This window comes from Staurois parvus, unplaced genomic scaffold (genome assembly GCF_062004578.1).
Source record: "Staurois parvus isolate SC_StPar_1 unplaced genomic scaffold, SC_StPar_1.0 ptg002233l, whole genome shotgun sequence".
Classification (NCBI taxonomy): Eukaryota; Metazoa; Chordata; class Amphibia; order Anura; family Ranidae; genus Staurois; species Staurois parvus.
In genome coordinates this window covers 33,306-51,821 of record NW_028320029.1, presented here as the reverse complement: position 1 = coordinate 51,821, position 18,516 = coordinate 33,306, and the positions used below count along the sequence as shown (strand labels likewise).

Below are 18,516 nucleotides of genomic sequence, written 5' to 3'. Positions count from 1 at the left end.
GAGCTTACGCTCTAATATCCCCTCCCCCGCAGTCCCATCAGTCTCTGTACCGGAGGAGCTTACGCTCTAATGTCCCCTCCCCCACAGTCACATCAGTCTCTGTACCGGAGGAGCTTACGCTCTAATGTCCCCTCCCCCACAGTCACATCAGTCTCTGTACCAGAGGAGCTTACACTCTAATGTCCCCTCCCCCACAGTCACATCAGTCTCTGTACTAGAGGAGCTTACACTCTAATGTCCCCTCCCCCACAGTCACATCAGTCTCTGTACTAGAGGAGCTTACGCTCTAATGTCCCCTCCCCCACAGTCACATCAGTCTCTGTACAGAGGAGCTTACACTCTAATGTCCCCTCCCCCATAGTCACATCAGTCTCTGCACCAGAGGAGCTTACACTCTAATGTCCCCTCCCCCACAATCCCATCAGTCTCTGTACAGAGGAGCTTACACTCTAATGTCCCCTCCCCCACAGTCACATCAGTCTCTGTACCAGAGGAGCTTACACTCTAATGTCCCCTCCCCCACAGTCACATCAGTCTCTGTACTAGAGGAGCTTACACTCTAATGTCCCCTCCCTCACAGAGCTATATAAATGTATAATAATAGTGTGTGACTGTGGGGGAGGGGACATTCGAGTGTAAGCTCCTCTGTTACAGAGACCGATGGGACTGTGGGGGAGGGGACATTAGAGCGTAAGCTCCTCTGGTGCAGAGACCGATGGGACTGTGGGGGAGGGGACATTAGAGCGTAAGCTCCTCTGGTACAGAGACTGATGGGACTGTGGGGGAGGGGACATTAGAGTGTAAGCTCCTCTGGTGCAGAGACTGATGGGTCAGACTATGGAATATATCAGAGTTATATAAATATATATTATAATAAAATATAATTTTTATGTCGATATAAAAAGTCTTAAACAAGAACAAACTTACCGCGACGCTCACATCTTGTACTTCGGCGTCCCCTATAGGTAAAAAATGAGAATTGCAGTCAGATCTTTAAAAAATTACTTTGTGTCAACTTATATATTTTTGAAAAAATCCAACAAACTCCACCCCCCCCCCAAGATCCAACCCCCCCCCCAAGATACAATCCTCTCCTCCCCCAAGATACAATCCGCCCCCCCAAGATACAATCCCCCCCCCCCAAGATACGAGGGGCGTTCAAGTCAAACCGGGACTTTTGATTTTATATATTAGAAGAGTAATGGTTGAACTGGACGGACTTTTCCTTTTTTCAGCCAGACTATGTAACACATTTCAAGGAGCGGAAACTGCATTTATTTTCTGTCATCCTCCCCTGCTACATGTCTGCACGTCTCCCAGCCACTAATGCCTGGAAAGCTCCGGCATAGAAAGATTTGTCGGGACATCTGACCCATCCTGGGACGGCCGGCTTCACTTCCTCCTCGTTGTGTTCACCGTTCCCACAGAAAGATTCGTCTCCTGTGTGACGTCACGATCGATGATCCAGGATCAGGCGTTCCACGCGCTGAATGTTCACAGGAATGACTGCTGTGGGCTGGGAACCGCCACGGCCGGGATCGGCATTGACAGACGGACGGCCATATTTGAGATGGTTCCACCATTGACACGTCTCACTGCGGCTGAGCGTCTTATCGCCGTACCGCGCTGGAAGTCTCCTGTAGATATCGGCGGGTTTCACACCTTCGTTCACAAGAAACGTCATCACTGCGCACTGCTCCATGCACGCACCAAAACTGCTGTCCGCCATCTTGACTACCGGTCTCTGGACTGGCCCGTGACATATGCGCCCCCTATCAGTAATAGGACACGCCTTCCACTTACTACTACGTGTTGTACCGCCACGCTAGCATTCCTTTTTATACCAGGAAAATGGAAAGTCCCCGCTTGACCTGAACGACCCTCGTACATCTGGACTGGATGGACAGAAAGGCAGCTAAAGCAGGTCTTATACAGTTGTGCCCCAAAGTCTCCCTCCCCTGGCAGAAATGGTGAAATTTTGGCATTGATATTGAAAGTCTGACTCATCGTGCCGAACAAATGTCTTTTATTGAAGGATGATGATCGTATGAAGCCATTTATTGTCAAATAGTTGTTTGGCTCCTTTCTAAATGCTAATGATACAAATATGATCAGAAGTCTCCACCCCCTGGAATGTTCGGCCTTAGTACAGACACACAAGATGACAAGAAAGATACTAAGCCAAGGTCAGGTAGACCAAGAAAGATACCTAGCCAAGGTCAGGTAGACCAAGAAAGATACCAAGCCAAGGTCAGGTAGACCAAGAAAGATACCAAGCCAAGGTCAGGTAGACCAAGAAAGATACCAAGCCAAGGTCAGGTAGACCAAGTAAGATACCAAGCCAAGGTCAGGTAGACTAAGAAAGATACCAAGCCAAGGTCAGGTAGACTAAGAAAGATACCAAGCCAAGGTCAGGTAGACCAAGAATGATACCAAGCCAAGGTCAGGTAGACCAAGAAAGATACCAAGCCAAGGTCAGGTAGACCAAGAAAGATACCAAGCCAAGGTCAGGTAGACCAAGTAAGATACCAAGCCAAGGTCAGGTAGACTAAGAAAGATACCAAGCCAAGGTCAGGTAGACTAAGAAAGATACCAAGCCAAGGTCAGGTAGACCAAGAAAGATACCAAGCAAAGGTCAGGTAGACCAAGAAAGATACCTATCCAAGGTCAGGTAGACCAAGAAAGATACCAAGCCAAGGTCAGGTAGACCAAGAAAGATACCAAGCCAAGGTCAGGTAGACCAAGAAAGATACCAAGCCAAGGTCAGGTAGACCAAGAAAGATACCAAGCCAAGGTCAGGTAGACCAAGAAAGATACCAAGCCAAGGTCAGGTAGACCAAGAAAGATACCAAGCCAAGGTCAGGTAGACCAAGAATGATACCAAGCCAAGGTCAGGTAGACCAAGAATGATACCAAGCCAAAGTCAGGTAGATCAAGAAAGATACCAAGCCAAGGTCAGGTAGACCAAGAAAAATACCAAGCCAAGGTCAGGTAGACCAAGAAAGATACCAAGCCAAGGCCAGGTAGACCAAGTAAGATACCAAGCCAAGGTCAGGTAGACTAAGAAAGATACCAAGCCAAGGTCAGGTAGACTAAGAAAGATACCAAGCCAAGGTCATTTAGACCAAGAAAGATACCAAGACAAGGTCAGGTAGACCAAGAAAAATACCAAGCCAAGGTTAGGTAGACCAAGAAAGATACCAAGCCAAGGTCAGGTAGACCAAGAAAGATACCAAGCCAAGGTCAGGTAGACCAAGAATGATACCAAGCCAAGGTCAGGTAGACCAAGAATGATACCAAGCCAAGGTCAGGTAGACCAAGAATGATACCAAGCCAAGGTCAGGTAGATCAAGAAAGATACCAAGCCAAGGTCATTTAGACCAAGAAAGTTACCAAGCCAAGGTCAGGTAGACTAAGAAAGATACCAAGCCAAGGTCAGGTAGACCAAGAAAGATACCAAGCCAAGGTCATTTAGACCAAGAAAGATACCAAGACAAGGTCAGGTAGACCAAGAAAAATACCAAGCCAAGGTCAGGTAGACCAAGAAAGATACCAAGCCAAGGCCAGGTAGACCAAGTAAGATACCAAGCCAAGGTCAGGTAGACTAAGAAAGATACCAAGCCAAGGTCAGGTAGACTAAGAAAGATACCAAGCCAAGGTCAGGTAGACCAAGAATGATACCAAGCCAAGGTCAGGTAGACTAAGAAAGATACCAAGCCAAGGTCAGGCAGACCAAGAAAGATACCAAGCCAAGGTCATTTAGACCAAGAAAGATACCAAGCCAAGGTCAGGTAGACCAAGAAAGATACCAAGCCAAGGTCAGGTAGACCAAGTAAGATACCAAGCCAAGGTCAGGTAGACTAAGAAAGATACCAAGCCAAGGTCAGGTAGACTAAGAAAGATACCAAGCCAAGGTCAGGTAGACTAAGAAAGATACCAAGCCAAGGTCAGGTAGACTAAGAAAGATACCAAGCCAAGGTCAGGTAGACTAAGAAAGATACCAAGCCAAGGTCAGGTAGACCAAGCAAGATACCAAGCCAAGGTCAGGTAGACCAAGAAAGAGATCAAGCCAAGGTCAGGTAGACTAAGAAAGAAACCAAGCCAAGGTCAGGTAGACCAAGAAAGATACCAAGCCAAGGTCAGGTAAACCAAGAAAGATACCAAGCCAAGGTCAGGTAGACCAAGAAAGATACCTAGCCAAGGTCAGGTAGACCAAGAAAGATACCAAGCCAAGGTCAGGTAGACCAAGAAAGGTACCTAGCCAAGGTCAGGTAGACGAAGAAAAAACCACGCCAAGGTCAGGTAGACCATGAAAGATACCAAGCCAAGGTCAGGTAGACCAGGAAAGATACCAAGCCAAGGTCAGTTAGACTAAGACAGATTGAAGCCACAGCTGCCAGAAGAATTGTTCGGGATAAAAAGAAAACCCCACAGGAGAAATACAGGCTGCTCTGGAAAAAGATGCTGTGGTTGTTTCAAGGAGCACAATACAACAATACTTGAAGAAAAATGAGCTGCATACTCAAGTTGCCAGAAAGAAGCCTTTACTGCGCCAAAGACACAAAAAAGCCCAGTTACAATATGCCTGGCAACACCTTGACATGCCTCTCGGTTTCCGGAGCACTGTAATCTAGAGTTACGAGACCAAAATAGAGCTCTATGGTCAAAACCCTAAGCGCTATGTTTGGAGAGGGGTCAACAGGTCTATAGCGACATGAATATCATCCCCACTGTGAAGCATGGTGGCGGCTCACTGATGTTTGGGGGGGGGGGGGGGGTTGAGCTTTAAAAGGCACCGGGAATCCTGTGAAACATGATGGCAAGATGAATGCGCCACGTTTTCAGAAAATACTAGCAGACAATTTGCATTCTTCTGTAGGAAAGCTGCGCATGGGGCGCTCTTGGACCTTCCAGCACAACAATGACCCTAAGCACAAGGCCCAGCTGACCCTCCAGTGCTCACAGCTGAAAAAGGCGAAGGTTCTGGAGAGGCCATCACAGTCTCCTGACCTTGATATCATCGAGCCACTCTGAGGAGATCTCAAACGTGCCGTTCATGCAAGACGACCCAAGACTTGGCATAGCCTGGAGGCATTTTGCCGAGACGAATGGGCGGCTCTCCCACCTGCAAGAATTCGGGGGCCTCATAGGCAACTGTTACAGAAGACGGCACAGTGGGGGCAATACACAGGATGAAGAACAAAGGGGGTGCAGACTTTTGAACAGGAGGCATTTCATTGGTTTACTTGTTGCCGTCCCACATGAGAGAAAAATATATTTTAAACATATTCAAAAAATATTCTTCCCAAATATATTGACATATAATTGAAAAACTACAATTTTGGCCGTATTCAATATATTTCAATAAATAAATAAATAAATATATATATATATATATATATATATATACATACACTATGTTGAAATGCGTTTTTATTATAAAATATATTAAAAATATTTTTAAAAATATACTGTACATCATTAAAAATACTTTAATCTACATTTTTGGAATGCATGTACAAATATATGTAAAAAAAAAAAAAAAAAATATATATATATATATATATATAGTATGTTGAAATTATATATATATATATATATATATATATATATATATTATATATATATATATATATATATATATATATATATATATATATATATATATATATATTATATATATATATATATATATAATGTTGAAATGCGTTTTTATTATTGTTACATGTTAAAAAAAGAAAATCTGAACAATATATTTTAAAAAATATATTTTTAAAAATATTTTTCATATATTTTGTAATATATAAAAACTGCATTTCAACATGCAATATATATATATATACGCACACTGTATGTTGAAGAAATGTGTGTTTATTACAAAATATATGAAAAATATTTTTAAAAATACATTTTCAAATATACCGTACGTCTTTAAAAATACATTTTTGGAACGCACTTACAAATATATGTGATGACTAAATGACTTTAAATGGCTTTTTTATATGTTAAAAAAAATCAGAAGAATATATTTAAAAAAAAAAAAGTATTTTCACTCATTTTCCTTCCTGCTGTCGGCGGCAGAACGTCATATCCACATACAATGAATGGGAATGAATAGAATAGGGTGGTCCGGCTGACCCCCGGCCCCTCACCCGCAGGATTGGCCTTCTCGTACATCTTCCTGACGCTGGACATTCGATGAACTTCTCGTGCAAACGCCGCTGGATCGTCCCAGGGAACGTGATGGTCGTCCCCGATCTTCTTTCCCGTGCCGTCCAGCTCCCCGAACTCATCGAACCCCGTCAGGGTCAGGCTCTCGAATGTCAGGAGCTGAAACGCCCGCGTCACCCCTTCCCAGGATGGTAGATCTGTCAGAAAACACGGGAAGAAAACTTGTGACGCATCAAACAATAATGTGCGACATCCACCCAAACTTTGTGACGCATCGCGCGATAATGTGCGACATCCACCCAACCTTTGTGATGCATCGCACGATAATGTACGACATCCACCCAAATTTTGTGACGCATCGCGCGATAATGTGCGACATCCACCCAAACTTTGTGATGCATTGCACGATAATGTGTGACATCCACCCAAACTTTGTGACGCATCGCATAATAATATGCAACATCCACCCAAACTTTGTGACGCATCGCACGATAATATGCAGCATCCACACAAAGTTTGTGACGCATCGCACGATAATGTGCGACATCCACCCAAGCTTTGTGACGCATCGCACGATAATATGCAACATCCACCCAAACTTTGTGACGCATCGCACGATAATGTGCGACATCCACCCAAACTTTGTGACGCATCGCACGATAATGTGCGACATCTACCCAAACTTTGTGACACATCGCATGATAATATGTGACATCCACCCAAACTTTGTGACGCATTGAACGATAATGTGCGACATCCACCCAAACTTTGTGACGCATCAAACAATAATGTGCGACATCCACCCAAACTTTGTGACGCATCGCTCAATAATGTGCAAAATCTACCCAAACTTTGTGACGCATCGCACGAAAATGTGCTACATCCACCAAAACTTTGTGACACATCGCACGATAATGTGCAAAATCTACCCAAACTTTGTGACGCATCGCACGATGATGTGCGACATCCACCCAAACTTTTGACACATCGCACGATAATGTGCGACATGCACCCAAACTTTGTGACGCATCGCACGATGATGTGCTACATCCATCCAAAGCTACATCCACCCAAACTTTGTGACGCATCGCACGATGATGTGCTACATCCACCCAAAGCTACATCCACCCAAACTTTGTGATGCATCGCACAATAATGTGCAACATCCACCCAAACTTTGTGACGCATTGCACGATGATGTGCAACATCCACCCAAAACCTTTAGATGCATCGAACGATAATGTGCAACATCCACCCAAACTTTGTGACGCATTGCACGATGATGTGCGACATCCACTCAAACCTTGTGACGCATCACACGATAATGTGCAACATCCACCCAAAACCTTTAGATGCATCGAACGATAATGTGCAACATCCACCCAAACTTTGTGACGCATTGCACGATGATGTGCAACATCCACCCAAAACCTTTAGATGCATCGAACGATAATGTGCAACATCCACCCAAACTTTGTGACGCATTGAATGATAATGTGCAGAACTCACCTCTGTTGCAGTAGTGCATGAGCTCGTGGATCTGCGCCAGCCTTCGGGAGTCGATCTCGGGGGTCGGCTGCTGGAAGACGATGCGTTGCGCTATCGGGAGTTTTCTCAGCATCGTTTCCTCCACCCAGTTTGGACTCAAATCTTTTGGGAGCTGAAATAAAAGCACAAAATGGGCAGCATGGGGGCTTATTGGTTAGCATGTCTGCCCTGCAGCACTGGGGGCCTTGGGCCTGGACACTGTCTGCATGGAGTTTGCATGTTCTCCCTGTACTTGTATGGGTTTCCTCCCACACTATAAGGACATGCTGGCAGGGTAATTAGCTCTGGTCTTGGTATGTGTATGTATGTGAGTTGGGACTTTAGACTGCAAGCTTCTTGAGGGGAGACGGGTCAGCAAGGCGGAGGACAGGGGTCACTGCTGGCAGGGCAGAGGGCAGGAGTCATATTTGGCAGAGCAGAGGACAAGGATCACAACTGGCAGGGTAGAGGACAGGGACCACTTTTGGCAGGGCAGAGGACAGGGACCACTTTTGGCAGGGCAGAGGACAGGGACCACTTTTGGCAGGGCAGAGGACAGGGACCACTTTTGGCAGGGCAGAGGACAGCGATCACTGCTGACAGGGCAGGAGACAGGGGTCACTGCTGGTGGGGCAGAGGACAGGGGTCACTGCTGGTGGGGCAGAGGACAGGGGTCTCTGCTGGCAGGGCAGAGAACAAGGGTCACTGCTGGCAGGGCAAAGGACAGAGGTCCCTGCTAGCAGGGTAGATGACTGGGGTCCCTTCTGGCAGGGCAAAAGACAGGGGCCACATTTGTCAGGGCAGAGGACAGAGGTCACTGCTGGCAGGGCAAGAACAGGGGTCACTGCTGGCAGGGAGAAGAACAGGGGTCTCTGCTGGCAGGGAGAAGAACAGGGGTCTCTGCTGGCAGGGAGAAGAACAGGGGTCTCTGCTGGCTGGGCAGAAGACAGGGGACATTGCTGGTAGGGCAGAGGACAAGGGTAACAGCTGGCAGGGCAGAGGACAGGGGTCACTGCTGGTGAGGCAGAGGACAGGGGTCACTGCTGGCAGGGCAGAGGACAGGGGTAACAGCTGGCAGGTCAGAGGACAAAGGTCACAGCTGGCAAGGCAGAGGACAGGAGTCACTGCTGATGAGGCAGAGGACAGGGGTCACTGCTGATGAGGCAGAGGACAGGGGTCACTGCTGGCAGGGAAGAGGTCACTCTTGGCAGGGCAAAAGACAGGGGTTACTGCTGGCAGGGCAGAGGACAGCGGTCATATTTGGCAGAGCAAAGGACAGGGGTCTCTGCTGGCAGGGAAGAGGACAGGAGTCATGTTTGGCAGAGCAGAGGACAAGGATCACAACTGGCAAGGCAGAGGATAGGGGTCACTGCTGGTGAGGCAGAGGACAGGGGTCACTGCTGGCAAGGCAGAGGACAGGGGTCACTGCTGGCAGGGTAGATGACTGGAGTCCCTTCTGGCAGGGCAAAAGACAGGAGCCACCTTTGTCAGGGCAGAGGACAGGGGTCACTGCTGGCAGGAAGGAGAACAGGGGTCACTGCTGGTAGATACTCAGCCATGCTCCTCCTCCCCAAACAGACAGCTTTGGCTTGGGGGGGCAACTAAAATCTGGGGGGCCCACCCCAGCACCCCCCTAGATCCAGCCATGAGGTCTCCTCACCTGCACCTGGTAGATCCTCTCACTGGTCTTGTCATGGAAGCAGAGTAGATGCGGTCCTGTAGATGGCGCTCTTGTCTCACTGTCTTGTCCAATGAAGGAGTTATACAGATTCTGACCAATGAGAAGGTGTGTGGAGGTTAATCGCGTTGCAACCATTGGACCAATCTCATCAGAAATGACCATTTCTCTGCCCCTCATTGATTGACATTGCTTGATGATAATAAAGTGACCCACAAAGGTGAAACTAAACCTCCTACATAAGTTGTACCTGTGTATCTGCAGTCCTACAAGTGCTGAATTTATACAGCTTGTCTGAGGGTTCAGAAAGAAAGGGGGCAGAGAGCTGAAACTACACTTTGCAGAGCTCAGCTCTGAGAGCTCTGAGAGCTCATTGGATGGAAGAGACACACCCGCCTCCATACAGCACAAAGGAACAGAGCTGAGGCTGTCAATCACAGGCTGTGTGTTGGAGCTCCTCCCCTGACACCCTTCTTCTCTTGGTGTCAGGAAAACTTGTCAGAGGTGCTGATAGCAGAGGAAGGAGGCAGCGAACTTAATGCCGATATAAACCTCCCGCATAGAGGGTATGGAAGACGATCGATCGCACAAAACCCCAACAGGACAATGCAATTGTAAAGTCCATGTCACGTAAATGTGAGCTTTATAATATTAACGATCCTTCATCCCACAGATTTTGGCCGGCCATACAAAATTCGACCGGACCTAAGAATAATCGGCCGATTTTCAATCTGTTAGTGGGGTCAATGACACCGATTTTTGACTCCATGACGGTCAAATTGTACGATCGTTTTTTCCAAAAAGAATCTGCGCCATGAGCCGTGACCTGGAAGGAACAGAAATTTCGCCGGTTATACGGGGGGAACTTTATGACTCGGTCGGTCGATTTTCAAAATCATTGATGGTGTAAAGAAATGATTTTCTTTCTCACGCCTTGTGACATTTCTCTTCTATGTGGTGTCATTGCTGACAGCATAAAAATGGGCGGGGTTTTCTTTGTTTGGTAACGCCCCTTTACAATCACCCGTCTGCTGGACACCTGAATGACCTAATGAAGAATTAGACTCACCTGGAGACGAATTCTTGTTCATTAGGATTTTGTTGTCTAACATTTAAAACTTTCATTGGGGTGTGTTCACTTTTGCAACACGGTCTGGGATGAATTTGTTAGGAAAAATACTTTTTTTTTTCGTGTGCGCAAATGAACAAATCTTGTGTGCAATCAATGGCCGGCATTGGTGGGAGGAGTTTGTAGTACAGCGTCCCATAGAAAATGTGGATACTGGAAGGAAAGGAAAAGGGTTTTTGACAGATCTGTTGGGGTGGAGTCATGTATGCTGAGCCCCGTCACTTCTCAGGTCGGCCTTTATACCCACATGGAAGAAAAATATATCTGAAATACTACAATTTTGGCCGTATTCAATATTTAAAAAAAAAAATATATATATATATATATAGATATATATATATATCTATATATATATATATATATATATATATATATATATATATATATATATACACACACTGCATGTTGAAATGCGTTTTTATTACAAAATATGTGAAAAATATTTTTAAAAATATATATTTTTTAAATATATTCTTCAGATTTTTTTTTTTTAACCTATAAAAAAGTCATTTTAACCTATATTTTTACATTTATTGGTAAATGCGTTCCAAAAATTTAGATTTGTATTTTTAAAGACATTACAGTATATTTAAAATGTATTTTGAAACATATTTGTCATATATTTTGGAATAAAAACGCATTTCAACATGCAGTATATCTATATATATTTATTGAAATATATTTTGAAATATATTGAATATGCCAAAATTGTAGTATTTCAAATATACGTCAATATATTAGCAAAGAATTTTGGCCGTATTCAATATATTTCAATATATCTATCTATATTATATATATATATATGTAAAAATATATATTTTGTAAATATGTTCTTCAGATTTTTTAACATATATTTTTACATATATATATATAATATAGATAGATATATTGAAATATATTGAATACGGCCAAAATTCTTCCCAAATATATTGACATATATTTGTAAATGCGTTCCAAAAATGTAGATTTGTATTTTTAAAGATATACAGTATATTTGAAATGTGTTTTTAAAAATATTTTTCATATATTTTGTAATAAAAACGCATTTCAACATACAGTATATGTATATAATTTATTGAAATATATTTTTAAATATATTGAATACGGCCAACATTCTTTGCTAATATATTGACGTATATTTGAAATACTACAATTTTGGCATATTCAATATATTTCAAAATATATTTCAATAAATATATATAGATATACTGCATGTTGAAATGCGTTTTTATTACAAAATATATGACAAATATGTTTCAAAATACATTTTAAATATCCTGTAATGTCTTTAAAAATACAAATCTACATTTTTGGAACGCATTTACAAATATATGTAAAAATATAGGTTAAAATGACTTTTTTATAGGTTAAAAAAAAAAAATCTGAAGAATATATTTAATAAATATATATTTTTAAAACTATTTTTCATATATTTTGTAATATATAAAAAAAACGCATTTCAACACGCAGTGTATACATAAAGATTTGACATATATTTTGTAATATATTGAATACGGCCAAAATTGTAGCATTTCAAATAGATGTCAATTTATTTGGGAAGAATATTTTTAAAATATATTTCAAATATGTTTTTCTTCCATGTGGAATTTTTATTTTCTTTATGCTAGTAATGGCGGCGACCAGCGACTTATAGCGGGACTGCGGTGGGCATTCTAACACTGGGGGGGAACTGACTTGGTGTCACTGACATCCCCAGTGACAGCAATACAGTGATCAGTGCTAATAAAAAGCACTGACACTGTACTAATGGCACTGGGCAGGAAGGGGTTAACGTGAGGGGCGATCAAAGGGTTAACTGTGTGCTGGGAGACATGCTGTGCAGAGATACAAAGTAGCATGTCCTTGCTGACAGAGGAGAGATCCGTGTTGGCTACACACAGGTCTCTCCCCTGTCAGCTTTGCCGATGATCACCGAGTCCCAGCTGGGAATCGCCGTCCGGAACCCTGTGACTGACATCCCGAGCAGCCAATAGCGGCGCGGGTAGAGCGGCGCACGCACGCCTCCCTACCCGGAGATGCAAATCACACATATAAATATATATATATATACACGTGATTTTGCACAGCTCTGCCGCCCCGTAGCAGTACTTCTTCTATAGGGCGCATGCAGGGGCGGACTTACAACTCATGGGGCCCCCGGGCAATAGGGGATCATGGGGCCCCTGTGTCCTTGCCCAAACTCAAAAAAGCCTATGAAAAAGGTACCAGGGGCATCTCATGGGGCCCCCTACTGACCCTGGGCCCTCAGGCAGTGCCCGAGTTTCCAAATGGTCAGTCCGCCCCTGGGCAGAGGGCAAGCGGCTCCCTAAAATACAATTCTTTATTTTTTCTTTTTCATCCTTTCACCATCTCAGTTCTGCTGATCTCCTCCAACCTCTTTCATCCACTTCCTGTCTACATTCTGGCTGGACTGATGGTGACAACAGTGGACCCCGCCTAAGCAAGGTGTGTCAGCACCCCCACCAGGGGCGCATGCAGGGGCAGTCTGACAACTCATGGGGCCCCCGGGCAATAGGGGATCATGGGGCCCATGTGTCCTTGCCCAAACTCAAAAAAGCCTATGAAAGGTACCAGGGGCATCTCATGGGGCCCCCTACTGACCCCGGGCCCTTGGGCAGTGCCCGAGTTTCCAAATGGTCAGTCCGCCCCTGGGCGCATGTGACAAGGTGACAACACATGAGAACAGACAGGAGACCATTGTCACCTAAAATGAAATGCCTCACCCCGGGTTCACACCTGCGCATTTTTCTGCCGCGTTTTGCAGAAACACAGTGTAGTCCATTTCACAAGATTTCCTATGGGACACGTTCACATCTCCGCATTTTCACCCGCTGCGTTTTCTGAAAAGGGGCGGGGACTTTTTTTTTTTCTTGTTGCTAGGCAGATTTTAAATGCAGAACGCAATAAGTGCTTTTCTGCAGCATTCCTCTTGAAGTCCATAGAACAGAAAACGCAATGTTTTGCGTTGTAGAAAGTCCCTGAACCCGGGTTCACACTGATGCGGTGCGGAATTGGGGGCGTCACAATCGCGCCTCGTTCATTGCGAACCGCTGCGGGTGTGAATGTTAAGTTAACGACACCCCAACATCGGTCCGCAAAACGCAGTGCGATGTGCAGAATCGGATCGCGTGGGTGTGAATACTCGTGTGACCCGATTCTGGTGCGGACCAAAAAAAGGGTCCTGCGCGTTTTGGTGCGAATGTGGTGTGATATGAGCCATACAAGATGTACGACTCCGATCGCGCCGCACAGGCATGCAGCCCCCCCCCCCCTCCCCCCTCTACTACATAATAATTACATTTACAAAACCCTTTATTCATAACCTACCTTACTTTAGACCCAATGATGTCTTTACTGGGTCTCTGTGTTTCTCTATGAAATGCAGGCAGATTATGGCTTGTGGGAGGGGCAGGCAAAGGGCTGTACATAGCCTCCCAAAAATATCACAGCACCCTGCCTCAGTACTCCTCTCAAGGGTCCGTGGCCATTTTGAAAGCCGTGGGAGGAGTTCTGCAAATATCAAACTGACTTGATAGGTGGGTGTCAGTCTGGAGGAGTGGGCGTTCCTAGGCAGGCTGTATTTGCATTACTAACACCCACATGTGATTGATTGACAGAACTGAAGTCCAATTAAAAAAAGGGGAGGGGCCGGGAACAGTCAGGATGGGAAGGAAAGAGCTGGACGTCCCCCAGCTACAAAATGAGGCGGAGCTCTACCTGACTGGCACACCTGTACAAGACTGAAGGGGAGGAGCTGGTACACCTGTGCAAGACTAAAGGGGAGGAGCAGGTACACCTGTGCAAGACTGGAGGGGAGGAGCCAATACACCTGTGCAAGACTGGAGGGGAGGAGCCAATACACCTGTGCAAGACTGGAGGGGAGGAGCCAATACACCTGTGCAAGACTGGAGGGGAGGAGCAGGTACACCTGTGCAAGACTGAAGGGGAGGAGCTGATACACCTGTGCAAGGCTGCAGGGGGAGGAGCTGGTACACCTGTAAAAGACTGGAGGGGAGGAGCCGGTACACCTGTGCAAGACTGGAGGGGAGGAGCCGGTACACCTGTGCAAGACTGAAGGGGAGGAGCAGGTACACCTGTGCAAGACTGAAGGGGAGGAGCAGGTACACCTGTGCAAGACTGAAGGGGAGGAGCAGGTACACCTGTGCAAGACTGAAGGGGAGGAGCAGGTACACCTGTGCAAGACTGAAGGGGAGGAGCCAGTACACCTATGCAAGACTGAAGGGGAGGAGCAGGTACACCTGTGCAAGACTGAAGGGGAGGAGCAGGTACACCTGTGCAAGACTGAAGGGGAGGAGCAGGTACACCTGTGCAAGACTGAAGGGGAGGATCCGGTACACCTGTGCAAGACTGGAGGGGAGGAGCCGGTACACCTGTACAAGCCTGGAGGGGAGGAGCCGGTACACCTGTGCAAGACTGGAGGGGAGGAGCAGGTACACCTGTGCAAGACTGAAGGGGAGGAGCCGGTACACCTGTATAAGACTGAAGGGGAGGAGCTGGTACACCTATGCAAGACTGAAGGGGAGGAGCAGGTACACCTGTGCAAGATTGGAGGGGAGGAGCCAGTACACCTGTGCAAGACTGGAGGGGAGGAGCTGGTACACCTGTGCAAGACTGAAGGGGAGGAGCCGGTACACCTGTACAAGACTGGAGGGGAGGAGCCGGTACACCTGTGCAAGACTGAAGGGGAGGAGCCAGTACACCTGTGCAAGACTGGAGGGGAGGAGCCGATACACCTGTGCAAGACTGAAGGGGAGGAGCCAGTACACCTGTGCAAGACCGGAGGGGAGGAGCCGGTACACCTGTGCAAGACTGGAGGGGAGGTCGGATTTAAAGGATTTTACCTTCTTCTCCTTTTCTGAGAGGGACAGAGATTGGAGGACGGAGACCAGGTGACCAGCGATGGTGGGGTCCAGGCTGTCTGCTCGAGGGTCTGGTGTCATCTCACTCGGCGATACCACAGCTTTCTCTGCTGCAACAACCTGAGATGAGAAGATGGAGCTCACATGACACAGAGTACCGAAACAAAGCATCAACCGCACCTACCCCTCCTACCTACCTGTACAGTCCCCGCCCCCATAATACAATCATGTCTACTATGGCTGGTGGTGGACAGGGGCACCAAAGGAACCAACTTCGGGCCCCACAAACAGCTACTGTCCCAATATCAACCTATTCCCTGTATAAGGACAGCTAGATAGAAGCAGCCCATGCCCATTATGAGGGGTTCCCACCATCCCTGTGCTGAGTTCCCGGGTCTGTACACCCGCTGTGCCCATTATGAGGGGTTCCCACCATCCCTGTGCTGAGTTCCCGGGTCTGTACACCCGCTGTGCCCATTATGAGGGGTTCCCACCATCCCTGTGCTGAGTTCCCGGGTCTGTACACCCGCTGTGCCCATTATGAGGGGTTCCCACCATCCCTGTGCTGAGTTCCTGAGTCTGTACACCCACTGTGCCCATTATGAGGGGTTCCCACCATCCCTGTGCTGAGTTCCCGGGTCTGTACACCCGCTGTGCCCATTATGAGGGGTTCCCACCATCCCTGTGCTGAGTTCCCGGGTCTGTACACCCGCTGTGCCCATTATGAGGGGTTCCCACCATCCCTGTGCTGAGTTCCTGAGTCTGTACACCCACTGTGCCCATTATGAGGGGTTCCCACCATCCTTGTGCCCATTATGAGAGGATCCCACCATCCCTGTGCCCATTATGAGGGGTTCCCACCATCCCTGTGCCCATTATGAGGGGTTCCCACCATCCCTGTGCCCATTATGAGGGGTTCCCACCATCCCTGTGCTGAGTTCCCGGGTCTGTACCCCCGCTGTGTCCATTGTGAGGGGTTCCCTCATATTTTATATGACAGAAGACATAACAGGAGAAGCCGTAGCACACTAAGAAGGGTGCAAACCCCCCCACGGTGGGTGGGGACCCCTAGTGGACGGTAGGTAGTATCTCACCTGCTCCAGCATGCTGTACATTATGATGGGGACAGTCAGGAGTTCCTCGGGGGCGTCACTCAGAAGGTCATTATAGAATCTCATTTCCACGTCTGCAGTCAGTATGGGGCTCTCCACCTCCACTACACGGGTAGAAGAGACGCAATGACGTCATCATACAACACAACCAGTTTATTAGTCTGATTTTTGGACTTTTTAATTCAGTTAAAAGTTTTATAAAGAATCGTCAGCCAGAAATTCGGATTCAGAAATGTGGAGAAAGTGGTTGTGAACCTCAGACATGAAATATGGACAAAGCACATCCCTCTATAGTGTGTCCTTGTTTCAGTCCGGAGCACTGAGTGTCATTTCTGTCTGCTGCCTCCTTCCTCTGCTATCAGCACCAGTCACTTCTGACAAGCTTTCCTGACACCGAGAGATAAAATGGTGACAGGGATGGGAGCTCCAGCACACAGCCTGTGATGGACAGCCTCAGCTCTGCTCCTGTGTGCCGTGTGAAGGAGAGTGAGTCTCTTTCCTTCCAATCAGCTCTCAGCTCTGCTCACCGATTGTAACTTCAGCTCCCTGCCCCCCTGCTTTCTGAAAGCTCAGAGGGGCTGTATAAATTCTGCACTTTGAATAGCTGTAGAGGAGAAACGGCGACAGATAAACAGGTACAACTTATGTGTGTCGCCTGAGGCCAAAGGGTTTACATCTACTTTAAGCCCAGGTCCACACGATGCGGTGCGGAATTCGCCGCATTTTCTGTGCGTACTCCGCACCGCATCACCCCGTTCACGCGGACCACTGCGGGTGTGTATGTTAAGATAACAACACCCCGAAATCGGTCCGCAAAACGCGGTGCGATGTGCAGAATCGGATCGCATAGGCCCCTGACCTTCTCACCAAACTCGTGACCGAAGGACTAACCAATCTGAAGCCGTGATGTCACGTGCGTAACAATGCCACGCCCAGCTGCACAATGATTTTCCAGCTAATGGACCACAGATCGATGTACCGGCAGCCTGAATGCATTTGATACTGGGTCAGGTTAATTAGGCAATTAACCCTTCACACTGCCACCACCTCCTTTTTGTACAGAGAAAGGAAACTCGGCAATATCAGCTGTAACACTATAATGATTGGATAATCATCTGTATAACACGGTCACCGCAGACAGGTTATACAGAGGGTTAAACAAACACAGTAGCGCTCTTTTAGAGGCCGGAATTCGTAAGTTGCGTTAACGAGCTATAGAAACAGTTCAACACTTTCAGAAAGAAAGATTTATTACTAAAAGGTCAAACAGGTGCAATAAAAATATTTACAGAAAAAGATGTAACCAATATATATATAAATATACAGAGACAACAGCACAGCAAAGAGGTAACAGAAAGGAGGTTAAAGGGTTAAAGTACTTGCCAATCAGCCTTGGGTTAAGCAGATCAAGTTTCAGAGCAATAGGGCTGTCTACCAGGTTGGTTCTGATGTTAAACGGGAGAATTCTTCAACTCCTACTCTTAGGCCTGACAGCCTATTTCGTAGTCCCCCAGCAGGGGGTGTCTCTGAAGCCAAGGACCAATGCCTCATTTGGGGAGGGATTGTCTGGGTGGAGACCCAAACTAGAACCGAAGTCTCTCTTAGCTCATATTTTGGCTCATTACTCTTCTTAGGCACAAGTACCATCCCACTCACGGGTAGATTAATATGCAGACGCATCTGAGGAACGGTTACATATGAAATACATACTTGCATGGTTCAAGAGATGTAATTTTCTGCTTTCCCAGGTATTCCAGTCTGGGACTGTGACCTATCAAACGATTTGTCTAATCGTGGGCCATCTGAAGATAGGCCTGGTTTTTATGTAAGTCTCTCATATTCCAAGATATGAGACATAGGGGAAAAATGGATTTTAAAAGTGTTATCTAGTCTCTTACCCCTCTGGAATGTCTTTGAACTCAGGGGAAGGCTTGGGTTATCTTTTTACGAGGTGCCAGACTGCTCAGCTTCCCAGCCCGTCCGGCACCCAGCTCAAAG

At 46.4% G+C, this 18,516-nt stretch overlaps 1 protein-coding gene across 1 annotated transcript in view; it reads right to left on the bottom strand.

Annotated features, from left to right (window-relative positions):
* Window positions 1-18,516, bottom strand: part of SPAG17 (sperm associated antigen 17) — a gene marked incomplete at its 5' end in the record, with an annotated part of 180,206 nt that overhangs the window by 143,596 nt on the left and 18,094 nt on the right. The window contains 6 exons of the mRNA XM_089665542.1: window positions 928-959; window positions 6,153-6,368; window positions 7,681-7,831; window positions 9,359-9,469; window positions 15,389-15,526; window positions 16,501-16,622. Coding sequence (XP_089521668.1) covers window positions 928-959; window positions 6,153-6,368; window positions 7,681-7,831; window positions 9,359-9,469; window positions 15,389-15,526; window positions 16,501-16,622 — 770 coding nt within the window. The remainder of the gene's footprint in view (window positions 1-927; window positions 960-6,152; window positions 6,369-7,680; window positions 7,832-9,358; window positions 9,470-15,388; window positions 15,527-16,500; window positions 16,623-18,516) is intronic.